Genomic DNA, 13,012 nt, shown 5'->3' on the forward strand with positions numbered 1-13,012 from the left:
CGGCACCGGCTGCAGGTGTCCGCTGCCAGATAGGAGGAACCCTTCGCGTTTTCAGCACAGCCAACTGTCACGCCTCTCCTCGGGCACTGTTGGGCCCGCCGGTCCCTTCCTACCACTCTTGGAGCCGCTCTCTGCTGAGCCTGGGGTGTGTTTGCTTGGGCGATAGTCGCATCCATTGCCTTGCTTCTCCATTCTTCTCTTTCCAATAGGTCTATCCCTCCTCTTTGCTCAGCTATTGGGGGGGACGGGGTTGAGGGACTTTGCTTATTGTCAGATATAGCCTTTCTTTTGGCTCCATCTAAGAGGACCATCAGAAAAGAGCTGTTGGCGAATGCGGCCCCTCCCCAATGTAAAATCCTGAGACACTCAGGTAGAGGCTATGGCTAGCGTGTTTGTGCCCCACCAAGTGTTCTAGGTATGGAGACCAGGAGATTTGTAGGAAAGGAAAAAAAAACAAAAAAAGTAGCTAACCAGCTAGGATCCCGGGTGGTTCCCCTTCTGGTGGCACCCTCCCACCTCCTAGCAGGAGTCCATGTCTGTCCCCCACAGGTGACAGGTGGCCGCAGGGCCCCTGCTTCTCACCCTCCCAAGCAAAGGTGATTCCTCTCACTGGGGGCAGTTCTTTTGCACAGGCTTCCTTGGGTAAGGCTGAGACCTGCCTCTCCTAACTTTGCCAGTCAGGGGGCTGTGCCCAGGGATCTACCAGGCACATCCAGACCCTCTTTGGACGACCTTTCAGCCATTCGGAGGGAGAGGCTTTCCTCGGCTGCCCTTTAAATAGTCAGACCAACTTCAGTAGGGCTGCCAGGGGCTTGGTTTGAGAAATGTCCTGGAGGGTAAGACTGTCAAAGTAGCTCAAAATCTCTGATGACACAGAGACCCTCCCCAACTCACACAGCAAGTAGTGGGTTGTCCTTTATTCTGCGATTGCCCTTACTTTGTTGATGTCAACATGGTTTCGTTTGTTTTTGTTTTTGCTTCCATGAAATGAACATGAATATATAGTAGCAGTGAATACTTCATAAGTGTCAGGTGCTGTTTAAATGCTACATGGATACTTTTAAAGCAAGTTTATTGAGGTTATTTTACATATCATAAAATCCACTCATTTCAAGTGTACAATTTAGTGATTTTTAGTAATTTTACCAAGTGGTGCAACCATTACCATAAACTAGTTTTAGAACATTTCATCCCCCAGTAAGATCCCTCATGCCCATTTACAATTAAACCCCATCCCCTCCCTCTCTCTCTGGGCAACCACTTTCAGGCTCTATAAATTAGCGTTTTCTGGACACTTTATATAAACAGAATCATACAATATGTGGTCTCATGTCTATGTATATTTCTTTATAGCTCTATGAGGTAGCTACTATCATTACATCCCCATTTGACAGATGAGGAAATGGATACTCAGAGAAATTCAATGACTTGCCCAAAACCATACATCTAGGATGAACACTAGGATTCCAACCCAGACAGTCTGGTACCAGGGCCATTTTAAGCCCTGTACTCATCTATAGCTGTTTTCTCTCTCAGTGACCTGTCATGATAAACTTTCACCATTACATCTTTCACATTTTGTTCGAAATTTTACTGGTCTGTAATATCCCAAGGTCTGGAAATCACTGACCTGATAATTCTGTTTCTTATCTGTATCCCTGCTTTCAGATGGGTGGACTAATGAGTATGCAGGGAGATAATGGCCCAAGGCTGGGTCTGGGGCTGCTGCCCTGGGCTGAGGGATACAGCCAGAGCCTGAGGACTGGAGCTCCTTCCTTCCCCTGAAGGGAGGGGTTCCTGTAGAGTGAATGGCCCGGCTTTCCGCTGCCCACCATCTTTCTGCCTCTGCCCCGTTCTGTGGGAAGGAGGGGTTGAGAGGGGCCTAGAGGTTCTAGACCAAGGGAACATTTGTTCTGGAATAGCTGGTTTCTCTGCTCTGTAGATATCTAATATTCCAGGACCCCTGATCTGCCCTACCTGGTGCAGTCACTCCTGCTAGCAGAGACACTTCCTTCCTCATCAGCGCGATGGGGAATTGGTCTCAGAAGGATGGCTCCTGTTTCAGTCTCACAATCACTGCCTTCTGTGGCATGGCCTCAAGGCTGTCTTGCTTGCCTCCAAAATCGTTCTGGCCTTGTGAATGTGTGTGCGGATGGGCATTTTTCATTGAAAAGATCCAGAGTATCCATCACCTTTTCAAAGAGGCCTTCTTAAAAAAAATCAATAGGGATGGCAGCCCCTTTTGAGCATCCTGTAAGTGTCAAGCTCTGCTGGTACTTTACATTTTTTACTTCATTTCATTCTTAAAATGGAACCGTGAGGTAGGTGCTAATATTATTCCCACTACACATGCTAAAAGGGAGGTGTAGAAAAGCTAAATAACCTGCAGGAACCTGAAAAGTTTCTGGGTTTTCTCTTCATACCCTCCCTCTTTTTTTGAGGTGAAATTCACATAACATAAAATTAATCATTTGAAAGTATACAATTCAGTGGCATTTAGTACAGTCACAGTGTTGTGCAACCATCTATCTAGTTCCAAAACATTTTTCTCATGCCCAGAGAGGTTTCTGGACCTATTAAGCAGGTACTGCCATTTCCCCTCCTCCAAACCCTGGCGGTCACTAATCTGCTTTCTGTCTCTATGGATTTACCTATTCTGGATAATTCATATAAATGGAATCATACAATATGTGACCTTTTTTGTCTGGCCTCTTTCACTTTGCATAATGTTTTCCACATTCATCCACACTGCAGCATGTATCAGTACTTCATTCCTATTTATGTCTAGTAATATTCCATTGTATGGATATACCACATTTTATTTAGCCATTCATCCAGCAGTGGACATTGGGCTGTTTTTACCTTTTGGCTTTTTTGAATAGTGCTGCTATAAACATGTGTGTATATGTACTTGTTTGAGTGCCTGTTTGCAGTTCTTTTAGGTATATTTCTAACAGTGGAATCGCTGGGTTATAGGGTAATCCTATGTTTAACTTTGTAATAAGCCAAACTGTTTTCTACGGCAGCTGCACCATTTCACATTTCCACCAGCTATATATACGAGTTCCAATTTCTCTATATCATCACGAATACTTGTTATTTTCCTTTTCTTTCTTTCTTTTTTTTTTATTATAGCCATCCTAGTGGGTGTGAAGCAGAATCTCACCGTGCTTTTGACTTGCATTTCCCTAATGACCAATGATGTTGAGCGTCTTTTCATGTACTTGGCCGTTTGTATATCTTCTTTGGAAAAATGTCTACTCAAGTCCTTTGCCCTTAAAAAAATTTTTTTTTCTTTTTAGTTGTTAGAGTTCTTTACATACTCTGGATATTTGACCCTTACCAAATATTCGATTTGCAAATATTCCCCCCCGCCCCTTCTGTAGGTTTCTTTACTTTCTTGAGAGTGTTCTTTTATGCACAAATGTTTTTAATTTTTATGACATCCAATTTTTCTTTTGTTGCTTGTACTTTTGTTGTCATATATAAGAATCTGTTGCAAATCTACATTCGTGGAGATTTCCCCCTGTATTTTAGCATATGATTTCTATAGTTGCAGTGCTTCCGTTTAGGTCTTTAGTTTCTTTTGAGTTAACTTTTGTATATAGTATGAGGTAGAGGTCTATTTATTCTTTTGCATGTGGGTAACCAGTTATCCCAGCACCTTTACCTCCCTTTTTCTAGGGTACTTGTTTATTGAGGCAGGGCCCAGGTTTTACTCCATTTTCTTTGCCTTCCCCCATGCGTGAGCCTGTGCCTAACACACTGGGGGGCGGGGTCCCCTCTGGTGACTGGGCATTGACTGAATAAGTGAACGTAAGTGTCTGAGTCCTCTGTTCCGTCCTAAGAGCCAGCCAGTACAAGTGAGGAGTCCAGGGACTGAGTAACCAGGAAGTCCTCTTTGATCCACAGGTGCAGCGAGCGTCATCGTCGGCCACCCTCTGGACACAGTCAAGGTACAGTAGCCGTGTTGCCATTACCTTTTGGAAAGGGGCCTGGAGTGAGTCTGACTCCGGGAATGTGCCTGCTGTTTCTGACCCCCAGAAGGCCACCAGCGCAGGGCAGACTCTCTGTGCCAGTCCACGGGGGCGGAGCGCTAGGAGGCCCGGTTGGAATGCTCCCCGCTCCTTGCTGGGCAGTGATTTTGTTTTTGTGAAGCTCCATTTCTGCCTCCAGGCTCTCATGAGCTGCAGGGGAGGGGTGGGGCACCGTGAGTGCTCTCCTGCAAGCCTCTATTGAGCGAGGGAACCAGAATCTGGGCCCATAATCTAAGGTTGGGCCACTGGAAAAGATACTCCAGGCACAGAGAATGGCATGGGCAAAGACAGTGAGGTGGGGACACCTCCAGGGGGCCATGCTTCGGAAGGGCCAACATGGCCACTTCTGCTGATGCATCAGGTTTCTGAAAGCAGCTACGGATCAGAATCCAGGACCGGTAGGTTGGCACTCAATCCTTGGAGGCCTTGAACTTCAGGTTAGGACTCTAGACTTAGGTTGGGAATGGGAAGCCGTTATAACTTGACAGAGCCAGCAAAGCCACCTGGCATTGGGATCATCCACGCTTCTTGTTCTACACATGTGGAAACTGCCCCAGAAAGGGGAAGGGTGTCACCTCAGGTCACACAACAAATCGAAGGCTTGAGGAGTGAGATGTTACAAAGGGACATTCTTTGGGTCCACCGCCACCCCTGCCACCTGTCCCCATGGTGAGCAGCACTCACAGCTGTACCCTGAGAACATGGCCACAGATAGTGCCTCCTCACCCTGACTTCCACGTTTGTATCTAACGCTCTGCCAGGATCGTGCACAAAGAGGGCCTCCCAGGCCCTTCTCCAGTGGCCACTGTGGTCCGCTTTCTCTCCATCTTCCTCCCTGCGTGACCGTGGGCCCCTCCTCAGTCAGAGCCCAGGCCTGCTCTCTTCTTGATGGGGAGGTCAGCCTATGTGTCTAAATAGTTAAAGGTATTTCCTGGCTCCTCACATCCCTCACACAAGCCCAGCCTTTTGCTCATACATCAAATGCATCTTGGATGCTCTCTGTGCAGGCACTGTGGGGCTGGCAGGGCAGCAGTGGTGGACAAAGCAAGTCCAGTCCTTGCCCCGGCAGGCCTAACAGCCACATTTCTGACCCGGGCAACCAGTGTCTCTCCCTGGTAGAGCATCCTTCCCTCACCTGCAGCTAGGGGATGGTAGAGCTTGTTGGAACCCCCATCCTCATCCCCTGCCCCTGGCACAGGCAAGCCTGGCCACTCTTTGCCTGGCCACATGTCACCTGTAAAGACCAGGACTCTCCTTGTTTTCTCCACTCTGCCCCCTGAGCCTCTGCAGGGAACCTTTCCTGATACATAAAATCTTGTCTCTGTTCAGCCTGAGAACCTCTCTGCTGAGGGTCCCAGCCTAAAGATGCTGGCTTACATGGCTGGCCTCTGGGTCCAGCCCAGGGCTGTGGCCTGGGGCCCTTGTTTCTCTCCAGAACATCCCCCTTCATTCTGGCTGGCATTTTCTCTAGAGTTCCTGTTCACTGAGAAAGGTCTGGGCAAGAGCCTCAGAGTCAGAATAACCTGGAGTCCAGTTCCAGCCTCCCACATACTCTCCTGTGCCTAGGGCACAGCACTTAAACTCCCCAAGCCTCGGTTTCCTCATCTGTAAAATGGGCAAAGAGCACCTCCCCGGTGGGGCTGTCATGAGGATTGTCAAGTGGCAGTGAGGATAGAGCAGTGAGCGATCCCCTCCTGTCCTGAAGAATACACACATTGGAGTGTGGGGAGGCAGATGAGTGACTTGTTCCTGGTTTCCAGACTCACCCCTGGGAGAGCCAAGCTAGAAGGATCTGGGCTGCTGACCTGGGTCAAAGACTCATTCCCTGCCCGCAGCTGCCTCACCACAGGTGGGAGAGCCAGCACTGGCTACTTGGTGGCAGTAGAGCTGGGGTCAGGATTCACTGCTGGCTCCCAGCACAGCTGGTGCATTTAAAGTTTATGTCTGATGCAATGTGACCAGGGTTTTCTACTCAGGGCTCAGCTCTCTATAGCCCAGCTAGAGCACTGTAAGAGACTAAATTTGCATTGTTTTAAGCCACTGAATTTATCATAATTTGTTACAGCAGCGATCGGAAACATATACAGGGAATCAGCTTTCTTCATCTGTGAAGTGGGGATAGTATCCATGCCTCAGAGCATTTGTGGGATTCTGTGAGATAAGTTCCATAAGATTTCCAGTGTTTTCCCAAGAATGCAGTTGGTGCATACTAAATGCTAGCTCCTGTTACAACTGGAGGCCTTAGAGGCTTGAGCTGTGCTGCTGGCCTCGGTGGCAGCTTCCTCAAGAGTTGACAGACTTTTGCTCTGGTCTAGACCCAGAGTGAAGTGTGCTCTGGGCTCTTCTGTGGCTTTTCTCAGACCCTCTGCCTGTCTACGGATGCCCCCAGTCACCAGAGCCAGCCTCCATTAGAGGATGCCACGGTTTCACCCTCCGGCCCCTTGGTTAGCCAGTGCAAAGGGCCGAGTGCCACAGCCACGCTCGGCTCCAGGGACGAGAGGGGAATACAAGACGGCCCTGCCCCAGAGGGAGGCCCAAATAAACCCTAAGTAAACAGACAAACAGATCACATCATTGCAGCATTTAAGCTCAGACCCAAAAGATGAGCAGAAGCTGGAGAAAGAGCCTTCCAGGGGAGGAACACACGTGGAACATTCTAGAAGTGAGAAAAAACTGATGCTCCAGGGTCCAGGAATGTGCCGTGTGGCAGGCACAATGGGTGCGGAGGAAATGACATGCGAGTGGTGAAAGCCACACTTCTGGGTGCTGGCTAAGGGTGGAATTTATTCTGAGTTTGGTGGGAGGCCACTGGAGAGCTTGAAAGAGCAGTGACAAACATTCATCGTTGTTTGGAAAAGATTAGTCTGACTGTTGTGTAGACATAGGCAAAGGAGTTGGGGTGGGGGAAGCAGGAGGCCAGGGAGGAGCCCAGCCCATCATCAGGGTGAGAGATGCAGGGGTTCTGGAGATGAGAAGAGCAGGCTGCTCCTGAGAGTATTTAGGAGGGCAGAGTGACGGACAGCAGGTGGGCCAGAGCCGCGGGTTAGCTTTTTGTACTCAAGATGCAGCAGCATCATATGTCCCCACACAAACATTGCTTTTGCACAACAAACTGGCCTTTGTTCTTCCCTCAGACCAAGGGGACTCCTGCTGCATTTAGCAAGGTGAGAACGGGACTTGCAGGGAGGCGGTGCAGGTAGAGGACGCAAGGCCAGCCAGGCCGGGACTGAAGTCCAGGCCTCCTTCCTGACGGGGTCGCTGGGGCAGGGGCTTCCCTTCTCTGGGCTTCCGTGCTGGGAGCCCAGAGCCGTGAGGGAAGTGGGGATGTAACCTGTCTCCGGCTGGCCCTCACGCCCTTGCCTTTCTCCGCAGGCTCGCCTGCAGGCCGGCACTGGCTACGGGAGCACGCTTAGCTGCATCCGCACTGTGTACAGGAGGGAGAGTGTAAGTGCTCCCGGGGTGGGGTCTCCTCCTGGGGACCGAGGTCACAGCCCTCACACGCGCGGCACGCCCAGCAGGAGGCCTGTTCATTCCGCTCATCACCTTCGGCTCAATTTTCTCTCTTCATCTCACACCACTCCTCCAATATTATGTGTTACCTAAACTTAACCCTGCCCCCAAGTGGGATGTTATTGAGGAAAAAAACTGGTTTTGTGTCACCTCTCCGGAGAAATTCGGAGGCATTTAGAACCACAATGTGGAAAATTCCTACAAAAACAGGATGACCTGCCAGGTTTTCAAAACCAAATGTGTGGCGGTAAACCATGTGTTCGCAGGCTCCCTTTCTCCCAGCATGGGGCGGAGGGTGTGGGGGGCAGGCTCTTCTGATCCCAGACACCCGGAACGGGCTTGTACCACAGGTCACTCCAGACCATGGGACCCAGGGGTTTTCTCTGCAAAGAGGAAATTTTGAATAACATTTTGTAGAAGAAGCATCAGGTGACCTTCTTGAGAATGAGTATGTGCTTTTGGAAGACTTTCCAAGGCTCCTCCTTGGGGAATTTAAAATAAATTTTAAAATTTAGGATGAAATGACCTGTTGGTTTAAAGAAATAGTCAGGTGTAAGCCCTGTGGCAGCCCTGGGCTTTTCTTTGAGTCACTGGAAATGTGGCCCCATTATTGACTGCTGTCCCCCCCAGGCTCCGTCCTAGGAAGTGCCCTGGAGCTCGAGAGCCTCCTGCCTGCACCTGGAGGTTCTTCTCTTCAGACAAAATATGTCTTGTGTCCTGGTGTTGTTCTGACTCTCTTGATCGTCTGCTTTAAAATCAGGGTGAGCGCTGTAAACCCAGCACTCGTTGTTCCGGGGTAACGTTGTCCGATTCCTGCGTCCCCTGAATGGCAGCTGTTGAGCCTCCTTTTTGGCACATGTTCTCCGCAGTGTCTGCCAGCCAGCATCTCCACTCTGGGGTTTCTGTGGAGACTGTGGGCGTTCCTCTGAGACACAACAGCTCAGAGCTAAGTGATGTCTCAAGTTATCTGAGGGACCTTGTTGTAGAGGAAGAGGCTGAAGCATGGTGCGTGCGTGCATATGTGTTTGCGTGCACACGTGTGTGTGGACGCCTGTGTGAGGAGGTGTCCTGCCCCTTGCCAATAGGGGGCATGCATTCAGGTCAGGATTAGTGGGTTTGAGTACAGCCTGGAGTTTTTACAGTGGCTTCCCGGTGCTTTTTCATCTTTGGTGTCATGTTTGCTGCACTGACTCCTCGAAGAGCCTGTGGAATTTTCCAGTTTCAGTGGAGCATCTGTGGTGTTTGCTGAGAACGCGGTGTGTATGGACAGAAGCCTCTTCGTGCTGTTCATCCGGGGACTCCCCCTCTGGCTTTTTCCCAATAGACTCCCATGCTCGGGGCACCCAGCTACATGCTGGCCCAGGTGCCCCTGGGATGCTGTGGGACCCTTCTTACCCCCTCACTACAGGCTTAGCGCATTATATTTTAATTGCCTGTCAGTTTGTCTGTCTGGGTCCCCCCTCCCCTGCCCCCAGACTGTGAGCTCAGTGAGGGAAGAGAGTGTGTCTTTCTTGTCCTCCAGGGCCTGGCACATGCCCAGAGAATGCTTTTGTTGGAGTGACACATGAGGGAAGAGTGTGTGGTGCTTGGTAAGCCCACTACCCACTGGGGCTCCATGGGCTGCCCTCGGCCACAGCCCAAGAACACTGCCACTCCAGTGACAAATGCAGGTTCTAGGCCCAGCACATCACGGCTCAGGAACCAAAGCTTCATGCAGAAGCCGGTTCCTCCTCGGGTTAAGGATGCTCTCGCCCTCCCCTGTCTCTCCTCTCACATCAGCATCCTCTTTTATTCTTTCCACCAACGTACTGGTTTGCTTTTCCTATGGTGTCTCCCCCGCCAGCCCGTAGGCTCCAGGAGGGCAAGGTCTCTGCCAAGGGCAGCATAGGCCCTCATGCCTCCTCCCCCTGGGTCTCCCCACAGGTGTTTGGCTTCTTCAAGGGCATGGCCTTCCCCCTCGCCAGCATCGCTGTCTACAACTCAGTGGTGTTTGGGGTCTTCAGCAACACACAGAGGTTCCTCAGCCACCACCGGTGCCAGGAGCCCGAGGCCGGCTCACCCCGCGTGCTGTCTGACCTGCTCCTGGCCAGCATGGTGGCTGGCGTGGTCTCTGTTGGGCTGGGTGCGCCCGTGGACCTCATCAAGATCCGGCTGCAGATGCAAACACAGCCATTTCGGGAAGGTAAGCGGCCAGGGGAGGTGGCCTGGTGTCTGGGGACCTGTGACCCTTTCCTGGTTTCCCAGATCTGGGATTTGGTTAATAATCTTTTTATGGAGCAGGGCATCTATGTTGAATCATTTTATCTATAGTGGTAACTCTTACTGATTAAGGATTTTCTACGTGCCCGGCGCTTGCAAAGAGCCCCGCATAGGTTCTCTTAATTCGTCTTCAGCACAATTCTCTGAGGAAGGTGCTGTGATTTTTTCCATTTTACAGATAAGAAAACTGAAGTTCCCAGAGGTTAAGATACTTATGCAAGGACACACAATTAATGACTGGCCAGTCAGGACCAGCTACATAATTTGCAGCCCCCCAGGGTGAAATGAAAATGCGATCTCTTGATCACAAATTAGTAAGAATTTTAAAAGGGCAACAGCAGAGCATTGTCAAGTGAGGGGCCCTGTGTGACTGCCCAGGTCTCAGACCCACACCTGCCCCCCACACACCAGGGAGTGCAGCCAGGGAGGCCTCAAGCTGGACTGGCTGCAGGGCCATGAAGCGGGCCGCCCCTCCCTCACCCTTGATGTCCCATTAGAGCTTCATTTCTTATGTGCTACATAGCTACTCCTGCGCCGCGAGCTGGAGCTGTCATCTCCTCCCTGCTGGGAAGGAGGTTTCTGACTCTTCTCCTGGAGCAGTTTTGATAAAGCAGGATGGAAAGAATGGGAAGGCACTTGCTGTGCAGAGTAGAAAGTGCCAGCTCCCGAGGAAAGATGAACTGGGGGGTCTTAGACAAATTTCAATACCTTGGGGTTTGGTCCTTGGCTCTCATTCTACTCTGTCTCCTCAGGGAAGATACTATCCCTTCCTGGGCCTCAGTCTCCTTTTCTGTATAATGGAAGGATTGCATCCCAGGTCCTTCCTGTCACCTCAGATACATACCTGACAGATCTCGTGGGTAAGACCCCTCTCCTTGGCAGCCTTCTGAATGGCCTCCATGTGAACCCTCTGCCCACAGAGGCGGGGGGTCGGCTCTGCCCCGTGGCTGAAGCCCCAAAAGCTCACTCAGGAGCGTCCGAGGCCAGTGCCTCTCCTGCCGCCAACCCAGGTTCCTCGAGTCAGCCTGCACTCCCTGCTCAGCCGGGGCGGTGTGTAGGGCAGGTCTGCACACACTCTGAGCAGAGTGCCGATGCCCCTCACAGGGGTCCCTGCCACCCCAAGAACATGAGTCACACCTGCTGGATGCTCACGGTCACTGTCAGCATGCGGGGAGATGCAGGGCAACAGACGGGTTGGCTCACCCGGAGGGTCACAGAGCGTGCTCCCATGGGGGCCGCCCAGGGAGATACAGGGCAGGCAGATCCTCGCCTCCATCTACCTGACATACTGAATCGTGTCTTGGTACAGCTCAGTTTGACCAAGGGGTCACACCTCTGAGAAGAGTTTGAAGCTCGCTGATCTGGTCCTATCCCAGAGGCAAAAGCAAAGATGTAGAGAAATGAAGGGCATCGTGGACAGGCCTAGAACCCAGGAGTCCTGGCCCCCAGGCTGGTTTTTTGCGCTATCCTGTCTACTTCCAAAAAGCCGTGTTAGTCTAGGGTGCAGAGGAAATCTCTCCATAGGCCTTAAAGCTCTTTGGGGTCCAGATGTTGCAAGAGTCTCGGTGATGAGGCTCCTGGGGGCAGCCCCACCTCCTTCACAGCCAGGGCGCCTTGTCCATGGAAGGGGAGGAGAGAGGGGTAGGCATGCTTGTGTACGTGTGAGGGGGCCCTCAGCCAGCCTAGACACCAAGGAAGGTGTTTCTCAATAAATGCCGGCACATTTGGAGGCAAGTTAATTGGTAAACTTTCTCCACAGTGTTTGCTTCCATTCTCTGTTCTGTCCTCACCCACCTACACTTTTCCTGCAGAGGGTTCTAGAATGGTGGCTGACTTGGCAGGCTAAGGGCTGAGCTACAGGGGTCCTGAGGCCAGACTAGAAGCCTCCGGAGACTGGAGGAAGGATAGGAGCAGAACAGCCAGACCCAAGAAAGCCCCCAACGCTGGGCGTGCAGGAGCCTCACTTTTAGGGAGCTGAGCAGCCTCCGTTAGCAGCTGCCAAAGTTGCGAAGTGTTCATCGTGTCCTGACACTGTGTTAAGTGCTGTATGTGCATCATCTCATTTAATATCCACCCGACAGTGGGAGGTCAGCATGACTGTTAGCCCTGTTCATTTACCCAACACACCATAATTATGTACCTGCTGTGTGCCAGGCACAGGGCTGGGTGCTGGGGACACAGCGATGAACAAAAGACTCCATCTCTCTTGTAGTGCTCTGTCCAGCACACCGGCAGACAGGAATTGGGCCACTCCAAATAGGGTGGGTGGCAGGGAGTGGGTTGGGCTCTCAGCCAGGCTGGGGGTCAGGAAGGGCTCTGGGGCAGGTGGTGGGAGGGGTGGAAGGAGAGCTTGGAGGTCAGTACCGTGCACCTAGTTAGGGCAGCACCGAGGGCCACCCATGCCTGCTCTCCTGGGCCATGGGAGCCTGAGGCACAGCCCACCTGGGCTGGGACTCTCTGGAACTGCCTGTCCAGGAAGTCGGGACCCTTCTGGAGTCTTGTTTCCTGGATAAGCCCTCTGAGCAGGGAGAACATGGGGATGGTGTGCCCTCCCTGTCCTTCTCCAGCATCTCAGGGCGGGAGGCGGTTTCTTGACCCTACTCCTGTACAGACGGGACCATGGCCTCAGGCTGTAAGTTCATCCGCATGGTGCCAGAAGGAAACCGGTTCTTAAGTAAACCGCTTGAGGCAGCAACAGAAAATAAAAATGTGTTTGTTCTGTCTTCCCCAGTGTGCCAGGAAGCTGACCTTTGGGGAGCTCAGGGAAGGCTCTTAATAAGAGACCAAGGGAGGTTCTGCACACAGATTTTTCCCAGCCCTGCAAAGCTCGAAGTCATTAGCACCTGATCCCAGGGGCTTAGCTGGCAGTGCAGACACAAAACGGTTGACCTGAGTGGGCGGAGGGAAGGTAGAAACCAAGACTGGAGGGTCCGCCTCAGCTGTGCCCCTAGAGTCTCTGATCTGGACTAACCCAGAATAGTCACAGCCTTGGGGGCTGAGAAGCCAGTATTTACTTAGCCCTTACCGTGTGCCAGGCACTGTGCGAAGAACTTAGTGTGTGTTTAATCTTCACAACAACCCAATTCCTAGACATTTACAAAGGGGAGACTGAGGCACAGAGAGATTCCATCACCTGCCTGAGGTCACTGCCCTAGTGGAAGGTGGAGCTGGGATACAGACCCAGGCAACTGACTCAGAGCCCACTG

At 51.5% G+C, this 13,012-nt stretch overlaps 1 protein-coding gene across 3 annotated transcripts in view; it reads left to right on the forward strand.

Annotated features, from left to right (window-relative positions):
• SLC25A48 (solute carrier family 25 member 48) overlaps positions 1-13,012 on the forward strand; it is a 45,240-nt gene that overhangs the window by 3,581 nt on the left and 28,647 nt on the right. For all 3 annotated transcript variants that reach the window (XM_036848585.1, XM_036848587.1, XM_036848586.1), the window contains 3 exons: positions 3,913-3,956; positions 7,410-7,481; positions 9,471-9,729. In XM_036848585.1, coding sequence (XP_036704480.1) covers positions 3,913-3,956; positions 7,410-7,481; positions 9,471-9,729 — 375 coding nt within the window. The remainder of the gene's footprint in view (positions 1-3,912; positions 3,957-7,409; positions 7,482-9,470; positions 9,730-13,012) is intronic.

Source organism: Balaenoptera musculus, chromosome 3, assembly GCF_009873245.2.
Source record: "Balaenoptera musculus isolate JJ_BM4_2016_0621 chromosome 3, mBalMus1.pri.v3, whole genome shotgun sequence".
Lineage (NCBI taxonomy): Eukaryota > Metazoa > Chordata > Mammalia > Artiodactyla > Balaenopteridae > Balaenoptera > Balaenoptera musculus.